The sequence below is a fragment of the Carex rostrata genome, chromosome 5 (genome assembly GCF_964058835.1).
Source record: "Carex rostrata chromosome 5, lpCarRost1.2, whole genome shotgun sequence".
NCBI lineage: Eukaryota > Viridiplantae > Streptophyta > Magnoliopsida > Poales > Cyperaceae > Carex > Carex rostrata.
Genome location: NC_135922.1, coordinates 7,815,603 through 7,827,213, shown reverse-complemented (window position 1 = coordinate 7,827,213; position 11,611 = coordinate 7,815,603). Strand labels below are relative to the sequence as shown.

Genomic DNA, 11,611 nt, shown 5'->3' with positions numbered 1-11,611 from the left:
ATGTGGTATCCAGTGGCCTTCCGCATGCATGAACAAAATTGCATTTTAAAAAGTCAATCTGTACCTTTTTTATATAATGTTTTTTAAAAGAAACCCTTAGGTTACCCTACAAGTTTGCTTTGTTTGTTCTCAAGCTAAGTATCACACTTTTGCAGAGAAAATCTGCAACCTAAGCCAAACATTCATCTTGGTAGCCATTCTGAGGTTAATACTGAACTTGGATTAAACACCGTGAGCCAAGCCTGGAAGAAAAGAACCTGTGCTCTTCAAAAGGAAAAAAAGAAAAGAAAAGAAAAAGCAAAGAAAGAGGCCTACCTCTTTATTCCTCTTTCAAAGATACGCTAGTTCATTCTTTATCTTTTTATTTTTATAGAAGTCCCGAGCTTGGAAGAAAAGAACCTGTGCTCTTCACATACCAATATCTGTCATCCCAGTATCGACTCATCAATCAAAGAACAAAAAACAAGCAAAGAATGATGCCTATCTTTTCATTCCTTTTCCAAAGATACAAGTAACTACAATGCCCCGGAGCCGGTTCACTAGCTTATTTAATTCTTTATCTTTTCCTTTTTGTCTAATTTAAACTTCAACAAAGCTCTCTATATATAACCATCTCAGGCAACTCTGCCAAGCATCCTCAAGCACAGAGCTAATTCACTTTTAATCACCCCTCTCCTCCCCACAACACACACAGACACACACACGCAACCCAAAAAAAGAAGAAGAGAAAGACACTCCCCACAATCAGAACCACATGGCAGAGTCAGCTGTGGGCTATGTGTTGCAAAAGCTTGCTGATACCTTGCTGAAGAAAGCTCAGGAACTGCAAGCTGTGAGTGGCCAGATCAAGCAGATGCAACAGGAGCTTAGCTTGATCCAAGCTTATCTAAGAGATGCCGATTCAAAGAGCCACAAAAATGAATCGGTAAAAGAGTGGGTTAAGCAAGTTAGAGACATTGCCCATAGAATAGAAGATGTGATTGACACCTTCCTGATTGTGATTGAAGAAAACCATCCCTGGTACCGTAAAATATTTATGTGGTTAAAAAAACCCTGTAAAATTTACAAGCTGAGTGGCGAGCTCAAAGAAATCACACAGGATCTGAAAAAGATTTATCAGCTTCGAATCAACTTGGAAATTACGATTCGGGGTGCTGATAATGAACAAATTGATCCGGTACCTTTTAGGCCAACAAAACCTACTGATGTTGATGAATCAGAAGTTGTGGGCCTTGAGAATGACAAGCAAAACATTATCAACCAGCTGCTCGATACAAAGATTTCAAGGCGGATGGTGCTCTCAATTGTGGGTATTGGCGGCCTCGGGAAGACAACCTTGGCCCAAAAAGTGTTCAAAAGGTACACATTCTCTCTTCTAAAATCATGTTTTTTTTTTTTTTTTTTTGGGTGTATAGAGCGTAATTTTTGTGTGGAAGAATCTAAAACAAGAAAATTGCTAAATCCGAAACCAACTAGTTGTTTAGGAAGTCAACTGTCCAAATTTAATCCTTCGTTAGGTTTTATTTTTCCTTTCTCGATCATGAAGTGATGAAATACTTCAAGTATTCATTCCTATTAGCAATCATTTACCTTGCTTGTAATCGTTATACCAAGGGCAACCTGCCACAATGTTTTTTAATTGTGAACAAAATCCAGCATTTTCATTCAACAAAAACTTATATCGATTGTCGCACATGGATGTCCATTTCTAACCATTCATTTTTCTAACCACAGTGCGGAACTGGAACGGCATTTCGATTGTCGCACATGGGTGTCCATTTCTCAAAAGTTCAATATAAATGATATCTTCAGAAAAATTCTTTACTCAATCGAACCCACAATGGAAAATAAAAAACCACCCGTAACTGATGAGAATTTACCTGCCGAGCTTCAGAAATCCTTGACCTCCAAGAGGTACCTAATTATCCTTGATGATGTGTGGAGGGATAGTGATTGGGAGCAATTGAAAAATGGATTACCCGATCCAGAAAATGCCAGCCGCGTGATAATTACTAGCAGATCAGTTGATGTTGCTCTCGCAGCAGATTGCAATACAACACCATATAAACTCCGTTACCTAAATGATGATGAGAGTATAGCTCTCCTCTTCAGAAAGGCATTCCAACAACATATACAACCTGAGAAATACCCTCATGATCTCTTACAAGTTGCCAAAAAATTAACAAAGAAATGTGGTGGCCTACCTTTGGCATTAGTTGTGCTTGGCGGTATCCTCTCAAGGAAAGAGCGCAACTACACTGCCTGGAATACAACTGAGGAGACCATGGATTGGCAGGATGAAGCTGGGAAGAAGTGCTCGCAGGTCCTAGCCATGAGTTATGAAGGCTTGCCTTATGAACTCAAACCGTGTTTCCTTTATTTTGCTTCTTTTCCAGAAGATTATAAGATTTCGGGAGAGCACATTACGAGAATGTGGATGGCTGAAGGATTTGTACCGAAAGATGGTGCTAGAACAATAGAGGACCGAGCAGAGAAATGCCTTGAAGAGCTAGTGCAAAGGTACATCCTTTTTCAGTTCTATTTTTTAAGTTACTTATCAGTAGATCTCCGCTTAATTCAGTTGGTGTCCCGTACACACATGATCAAGGATAATACCAAACAAATTTTATTTTATATATATAAGAATATTTGCATGAAATTTAGTATCTTTTAATGCATAAAGGTCAAGGGTTGTACCTCACATAAATACTTAATTTGCAAGATATTCTTACTGTTATATATGTTGGTGCTAAGCAATTAGTTGGTATCTCTTAATACATAGTTAGATATTATTAACATTTAGCTAGATATTATACAATTATTAGTGTGCATAATAGACGACCGTGTTGAACAGGAAAATAATTCGATACTAAACCATTTTCATCTTTTTTTCTCTTGCATGTTGCAAGTACAAATGTTATTTATTGGTCCATAGCAAGAGTACGTATATATAATATACAAATGCAGTTTCCGAATGTGCGAGGGAAACACCAAATGATAATAACTAGTGAATTCAAATGCTAAAAACAATAAGCCTAAGCTGAGACGTACCTGGATTTTATTGGTATGATTAGCGGGTTGTGGATTGCCGTGAATAAATCAATTCAGAATATAGATTATTCATAGGTAGGCAAAATTTTCTCTAGAGATTTTTTTGAAAAATATTTTGTTAAAACATATTCTTATAAACCAACATATTTTATTAAAAAATATTTTTCATGGAATTTTTTTTTTTTTTTGAAAAATTACAATAATATTCATAATTTAACTGGAAACTACAATTAAATTGAAATTCAATGAGTGACGAGGAAGAGATTTGAGTACATACTAACATAAATTAATTAATTGGCTTACCCAAATTAAGTAATAAAATTGACAATGACAACACCCACCCGGAGGTGAAGAAAAAGGGAGGTCAAGGATATAGTTTGTATTTTATTCTCTTATTTGATTGATCTTGTCTTCTTCCGTTACACTATAATTTGAAGGATAAAAAAACAAAAACTTTAGAAGATTTCAGTAAGTCATCTTTGTCTATATATTAAATTTTCAATCAAATAAAAACTTTTTATGAAATTTTCTCTTGTCTTACCACTTTTCCTCTGCCCTTCATCCAATTAAACAAGGCATAATAGTAGATCTAGAAATCTATAACTGACAAAATTTTATTTTAGAAGAGTGAAGCAATCTGATAGCCATATATAGAATTAGGTTTGCTACTTTACCTGTATAAACATATGAGGGCATATGTTTATAAGTTATCTTTGCATTTTTAATATTTAAATAATTAATTTGAAGCACTCAACATGTTCTCCATATTAGAATGTGCTGGAGGCAAAAATTTATATATATTTTGAATTATTTTACTATTAAGAATTTTTCAAAACAGTGTTTTTGAAAACTTTTTATTAATTTTTAAGATTTTTTTTACCAAGTTAAAACCCTATTTTGAACAAATCTAAAAAAATAGTAAAAAAATTGCAAAAAATGTAAAAGTTGGTCTCCAAGCACATTCTAATATGGAGAAATTTTGAAACAGAGAGAAACATGTTTGGATAATAAAACTAATTAAAAATTCTAGTCCATTAATTAATCCCGGTCCAAACATTGGATCTGGATCATTGGTCCTGATTCTTCTAGTACATCTAAATTTTAAGGTATTCCATATATTTTCCTATATTATTTAATAATAATTTATAAAAATAAAAATTCTATTCACTCTTCTCGTATGTAACTCAAACCAATGATCTAAAAATGAAAAACTTTGGATTGGTGAAATTTTTATCGATCTAAAATTTTGATTGGTAAAATATCATCCTTCTATGCATCAACAAATTGAGAAACTCTTGATCTTTCTCTCTTATTTGATAATATTTTATATAAATAAAAAAAATTCCTTTGTAATGGCTGGGTAGGTTGGATTGTCTTTTTCCTTGTCTAGGTGTTGTAATTATTGGGTTTTCTCAGAGGTTCTTTTGACGGTCCTTAGTAAACTGGTAATGACTATGGCTGCTCTTCTTTTTTCTCTTTTTTTTTTTTTGTTTTTTTGTTTTGTTTTTTTTTAGTATTTTACTATTTTACTGCTGACAAAAGGAGTGGAAATAGGGCCAAATCCAAGTTTTGAACAACGCTTTACTTAAACATCTTTCCTGACAAAAGTAAAGCCTCAAACTTCCCTAAAGTTATTGCAAGTTATACTTGTACACTTGATAAACAAATCAGAAAAAAGATAAACAAATTAAAAATATTCTGCAAGTGAGCCATGTGTGAAGTTCTCATTCAACTCAACTTTTTCTGATTTTTTTATTTATATCCAAAAATAATATAAAATTTAAAAAAATAACCTAACGTCGGGTGTATTTCCAAAACTATCCAAACCGGAAATTTTTTTTTCTAGAAATTGATATCTAAAACCCGAAAAAAAATCCGGTAATCAATTCCGGAAATTTTTTTTCCTGTTTTTAGTCTCAAAACTGAATTTTTTTTTTTCGAAAATTGGATTTTCCAGTTTGTTTTTTTATAAAACTCATTTACATATATTATATTATATATACATATATTATATTATATATACATATATTATAAAAAAATGAGTTTATAAAAAAAAACAAACGATGTTTATAAATAAAATACCGATCGTTGTATGCCTACCATTGAACAAAAACTTAAACTGAATTTTTGAGACACTAAACGACGTTTTTTTTAAATTCTGATGCTTTGTGTACAATGATGCCTGGGATTCTCCTAGGTAAAATCGGATCCGTCTCGTCTCCCCCATTGCGAAAAGTAGTCATATGCCCAAATTCAACTTTCTTAGCCAAAGTTATGGCTATTTAAAGTTTTTTTGAAAGCTGAAGTTTGAAAATTCATAACTAACTGTAGGAAACTCCAAATAAATTGAAATTTGTATCAATTCTCTGTATTGTTTAATGCTCTACATGTTGGTGTAATCACTTTTGTAATTTGGTCCCTGCATCAGTTCAGACTTACTGATTTACCAGCAGAGGTCAAATTTGATATACATATACATATATTATTCATATCAATTTTTTATTTATATCCAAAAATTTTTTTAAAATTTTTGGTCTGGTCTTAACACCAATTACCGGAAAAATTTAGTGTCTCAAATATTAAGTTTAAGTTTTCATCCAACGGTAGGCATACAACGATCGGTATTTTATTTATAAACGTCGTTTCTTTTTTTTTATAAACTCATTTTTTTTATAATATATGTATACGTATACATATATATAATACATGTATATGTATACATATATATAATATATGTATATGTATATAACTATATATGTAAATGAGTTTTATAAAAAAAAATTGGAAAATCCCATTTGTAGAATTTTTTTTTCCGGTTTTGGGACTAAAAACTGGAATTGGATACCGAATTTTTTTTTCCGGTTTTAGATATCAATTTTCAAAAAAAAAAATTCCGGTAATTGGTGCTAAAACCGGAAATTTTTTTTTCCGGTTTGGGTAGTTTTGAAAATACACCCAACGTTTGGTTATTTTTTTAAATTTTATATTATTTTTGGATATAAATAAAAAAATCTGGAATTTTTTTCTTACCATCTTTGAAAAAAATAAATAAATCAAATAACCAACATGCAATTTAGAAAAGAAAAATCCAAGTCGCTGATTATTATTTTTTTTTTGAAAGATGGTAAAAAAAAAATTCGGCTCGTTCAATTGCTTTTAAAAAAAATTAAAAAAATAAATAACCACATGATAATTTGCATAGGAGTTTGTCGTCCTGCTATGTAACCTGGCAGAAGCTGCAATGTAGATATATTGAAAATACAGAGTTATATAATACACCACAATACACAAGATGAATCCAGCTAGAACAAAGGAATCAGAAGCTAATTAAACCTCTCTCTCTGGGAGCCTGATTTTTAGACAATAAATCAGGTTCCAAAACTATGAATCCATGTATTTGAACCTCTCTTCTCAACGTAGTTCGTATCATCTGACATACCTCAAACTTTTATTTTTATTTTTTTGAAGTGGATGCCCGTAGGCTTTAATACCTCAAACTTTCAGTTAATATAAAGCCGGATCAAATTCTTTTCGATGCCTGTTCAGAATATTGTGCTTTGAGATTCGTGCATAAAAAGTTTGAACGGTTCACAATATTGCTGTAGATATCTGCAACCCTCGGCACACGTGTGATACTTATGTCTAACTAAAACCAAATTTATATGTAACTTATATATTAGCTGAGTAAGAATTTTTATAATAATAATTTCAGCATTTGCAGTTTTCTAAATATATTTTATATTTCTATCACCGCATATCGGTAATCCTAGTGGGACCTCCGGAAGGAATACCTACTTTTATATATATCTGAGCATACTTCGTTTATAAAAACTTTCTTTGGACGAAAGAGATAGCCAAGCGTTCATCATTTTTCATTTTAATTTGACTTAAAAAAATACCAACTTATTTATAAACAAATATTTCCCTACTTTGATGTCAATTCATATGAAAAAAATTGTTGTAGGTGCTTGATTCAAGTTACTAAAAAATCATGGAACGGCTACTGTAAATACTGCACTATGCACGATCTTCTACGAGATTTGGCTATCACCAAAGCCAAAGAGGAGAACTTCTTCACCGTATTCTCAAAAGAAGGCGAAGATGTTAATCAGCTACCTGCTATAAAACCGCGCCGTGCGGCACTGCAATTTTCCACTCTCACACAAAATGGTGTTTATTCAAAAAACACTCGTTCTTTACTCTGTTTTGGTTTTGGCCTATCATCAAATGATTGTGGCTTTAGAAAATTAAATTATAGTGGCTTTAGTCTACTTAGAGTGTTAACCTTGCAGAGTGTAGTTATGACCAAATTCACCCAGAGACAGTGGCTGAAAGGCTTGGTACATTTGAGGTATTTGGGTTTAAGAGACTGCTGGATTCGACGGGATTTATTTAAGAAGTTTTCCTTCTATAATCTAGAAACCATTGATTTAAAGGGGTCAATTCCTGTGGGGGACATTATTGTTTTGGATTTCATAATTCCAACTCTAAAACATGTATATGGTGGCTTGAATGTCGATTTCCGTTTAAAATGGAATCAACATACAAATCTACAAACACTCAAGTATGTGAGGATAGAGACAGAAATAGTGGAATTAGCATGTTGTATCAACTTACGTACATTAGTGATTCACTTTGGAGTGTGTAGAGATAATGAAAGGGCTCAACAAATGTGGCAAAATTTCAAGGTTGTGCTGAGAAGGACCGAACAGTTGGTCTACTTGGGTATTATACAGGGAGATGAGATGCTAGTACCATATGGTGGTACAATGGACTTACCTTGTCATGGGAAGATACAAAAGCTACATCTCAATGGAGAGTGGATAAGAGATATATGTGTTCCAAGTGTTGAGATGTTCCCACCAAACCTAACCAAATTGACGCTCAAATGGTCTAAACTTGAGGAAGATCCAATGCCCATATTAAAGAAGCTGCTGAGCCTCAGGATACTTCGTTTAGACTCATACTCATATATGGGAACTAAGCTGATTTGTTCAACCGGAGGGTTTCCTAACCTCGAAAAACTGAGGCTCCATTATCTGCCAAATCTATGTCATTGGGACATAGAAGAGGGAGCTATGCCCGTCCTTCGTCACCTCATAATTGATACATGTCAGAGGCTGAATGCACTTCCCGAACTACAAAAGGTGTCGAATCTTCAAGAGTTAGTAGTAAATAAACCCGCACGTGAGGTACGCGAATCTATGCAAGGAGATAAAGATCTACACAAGATTAAGCATATCCCATTTGTGCGTAAAGAAAAGTGAGACCTCATGCTCTTCTTTAGTTGTAATTAACATTTCTTTACTTGATTGCTGCTCATATATACTTTGCTATTGTTTTCATTGTAATTAATTGTTCTTCTCTTAATTATTGCAGGGGTTGGTCAGCAGAACAATAAAAGGAGACTACACGAAAGAATGCAAGTAAAGACGAACGGGTAGATTTTGAGTCTCAATGATTGTAAGTTCCACTTTTTAAGTTTGTTGTTCCGAGGTTGTTCAAACTTTCCTATTTTCTTATTTGTTATGTTTAATTTTCTATAGTCCGTACTTTTCATTTTTAATTAATTTTAATTGTACTCTTTTTATTTTGCATGGGTTGATGTTATTTATTTTATTTATGTAACATGATGAATGATTTCTTTTATCATTGTTGTGAGTATATTATTTGTTGTAATATTAAATACTCTATTTTAAAAAAAAAATTAAAAAGTTCATAGTTCTAGACAAAACATAATGATTACTTTTAGTTTAGACTCCAAGTATATAATAATCCGAGGATGGAAGAAAAGCATAATAAATTATTAAAAAAAAACAATAGATGAAGAAAAGCTGCTGGACAAAATTAAAATTCACATGAATCACTCATACTGTTATATTCCGACATTTTTTAAAACATGATTACTTTCTAAAATGATATTTACACTAAATAAAAATTTCTAACTAAATTAATGATCGTTCAGATTGTCTGATTTAATTTTAATCGAATCTAAAAATTTCAAAATATAAACGAACTACGAATTATGTACAGTCGAATTATAGGAGTTAGAAGTAAAACAATTTAAAAATATAAACAAAAAATTTGAGATAAGAATTTGAAAATAAAATAAAATGAATTCATGTGTAGAAATAAATAAATAGAGTTGGAACGAGTAGATTAAATGTACCAATTTTTGTACAAATAATTTTATTTTAAAGTTACAAATTTTATTTATTTAGGAATTAAAAATATTTGATTTGATAATTTTATGTGTGTGTGTATATATATATATACTAATTAATATCAAATTATTCGGATTTAAATAAAAAAAATTATTATTAAATCAAATAATAAATACGTAAAAATATTCGTACGACTTTATAATAATTTACGAAACCTCGAATCGAAATTTTTTTTTAACATTGCAGACCTTATACAATTGATTGAGGCAAATTAAATCTCTGAATTAATTGAACCATTGATGTACCCTTCTGCACTAATCTTAAAGCAAGGGATTTAATTATCCCTCCCACACTCTTATCTCTCTCTTTCTCTCTCTGTTGGCGAACCCCACACAGCAGACCCCCCCCCCCCCCCCCCCCCCCCCCCCACCCTCTGCTTTCTTCTTACGTCAAAACCCCCCCTCCCGTTTCCTCCTCTCCCGTGCGCGCAAGGCAGGGGCTCCGCCCCTCTCCTCCCATGCAGCGGCCATCCCACAAACCCCCGCCCCACTCCCTCCTCTCTTTTGGTCCGTGAAACACCACAACAATGCCGCCCCCTCTCTCTTTTCTGCCTCCCTTTTTCTCCCGTGAAACCCTAACCCGCGCCGCACCCGCCCTCTCTGTCTCTATATCTCTTTTCTTCTCTTTTTACAAACTTATGTCACCAAACCCGGTTGGGATTTCCCTCTTCATCTTTTGGGTTGCGGTTTTTGCTCATACCCGTTAAGGATTTCTTGTGCTTTGTTGCGTGCTTGCGCTTGTGAAGCTTGAGACGAGGCTAGAAGCAAGGTGGAGAAGGCAACAACCGACTATGACTACCGACCTTCGCCACGACGTGAGTCGGAATCACGAATCAAATCTGAAATTTCATTCGGTAATGTTCTAAATTACTTAGTTGCTTCTTTTAAATGTGAAATTTCTAAGAATTTGTGTTAATTGCTTGTGGTTGTTTAACACGATTCAAATCTGATTTTAATTGAGAAGCTTTATGTTGTTCGTATGCGGGTTAGGAAATGATCTTCGTGACAACCTTTCTTTGTTTTAATGTTTGTACCATGTGCCTCTATTGATATAAATTGTAACCGGTACCAGTTTGGTACCAGTATTTTATGATTCTGGTACCATTAGGGGCTGTTTTGTAAGCTTCCAGCTTTCTGCAGCATTCTAAAGTAATTCTGCAACATTCCAGGGTCTGTTATGTAAATTTGCAGTATTCTGACAGCTCTGGGTCAATTCTGGTAAATGACAGGGTTTGTAGTGTAAAATTTCGGGTCTGACAGGGTTCAGGGACTGAACTGTGACAGAAAAATTAATTTGTTTAGAAAACAGCCCCTGACTAGGGACCTCTTTGTGACAGGATATAAATAGTTGTATGATAAGTCTTTTCTAATGACAATTTCATAGAAATACTAGTTGTAAAATGTATAAAACTTTAGTAATGTTTTCAAACATAAATTTGAATAAGAGAGGATAATTTTGAAGTTTATTTGATAAATTGTGAGCATAGATAATTGTTTAGAAATGATAATACAAGTGATCAAGTATTGATAAATAACTAGATACTTAACTCAAATTGTAAACAAAATTAAAAGAAAAGAAAAATGAAAATAACAGTTGTATTATTTAGTGTGTAATTATCGCTAAACTAATATAATTAATACACCTAATCTATTATAAAAATAGACAAAAGAAAATGGGATTGTTCTCTGATTTGGACCGAAACAAATAAGAATTTTAATTTTAATTGATTGGGCAAACTAATTGAGATGTAGTAGACCAAAATTTTTTTTAGTTTAGTTAACTAAAATGTGTGTTTAGGCTTTGGCCGAAATAAATAAAAATAAAACAAAGGTGTAATTATTAATAAGATAATACTTATTTGTATGATATAGTTAGCATATAGTTGCATCTGAAATTAATATGATATAAATGACAAATAAAAATGTATACAAATTGTGACTAATGTACTCATAAACAATTCATATGGAATTAAGCACATGATGTACTATTAATTATTACCTAACCATCTTCTTTAAATTAGATAATAATAAATTAAGAAATCTCATCTAATTACGGGTGATACTGCAAGTTGAATGGTACACATTCATCAACTTTTAATTAATCAACATTTATTTATGTACATTCAACTCATAACTATAACATAATTGACATCAAAGTAATATAACCATATGACTTCACTTAGTATATAAACCAATAATTATGCATAACGGTTTTCAAATATATTTTGAAGTCATATCTATTATATATATATAATCTTGGTGGAGTCTGCTACAGTACTGCAACAGTGATAACTATAGTAAAGCTGACAGATGGGGTCCATAGGAAATTTTATTATA

The 11,611-nt window shown here is 32.5% G+C and overlaps 1 protein-coding gene across 1 annotated transcript; it reads left to right on the top strand.

Moving 5' to 3' along the window:
* The first annotated feature begins 649 nt into the window (after positions 1 to 649).
* Positions 650 to 8,318, top strand: LOC144553796 (putative disease resistance RPP13-like protein 3). The gene is made up of 3 exons (XM_078301990.1): positions 650 to 1,359; positions 1,735 to 2,520; positions 7,016 to 8,318. The coding sequence occupies exons 1-3, from the start codon at positions 755 to 757 to the stop codon at positions 8,316 to 8,318; spliced, it is 2,694 nt and encodes an 897-aa protein (XP_078158116.1). The 5' UTR covers positions 650 to 754.
* Positions 8,319 to 11,611: the final 3,293 nt, after the last annotated feature.

What these genes read in the sequence shown, in the direction of transcription:
- LOC144553796 (XM_078301990.1), top strand. Translation starts at nt 755, where the DNA reads ATGGCAGAGTCAGCTGTGGGCTATGTGTTGCAAAAGCTTGCTGATACC. An exon ending in GCCCAAAAAGTGTTCAAAAG is followed by an intron (nt 1,360 to 1,734) that starts GTACACATTCTC and finishes TTCTAACCACAG; the next exon opens with TGCGGAACTGGAACGGCATT. An exon ending in CTTGAAGAGCTAGTGCAAAG is followed by an intron (nt 2,521 to 7,015) that starts GTACATCCTTTT and finishes AAATTGTTGTAG; the next exon opens with GTGCTTGATTCAAGTTACTA.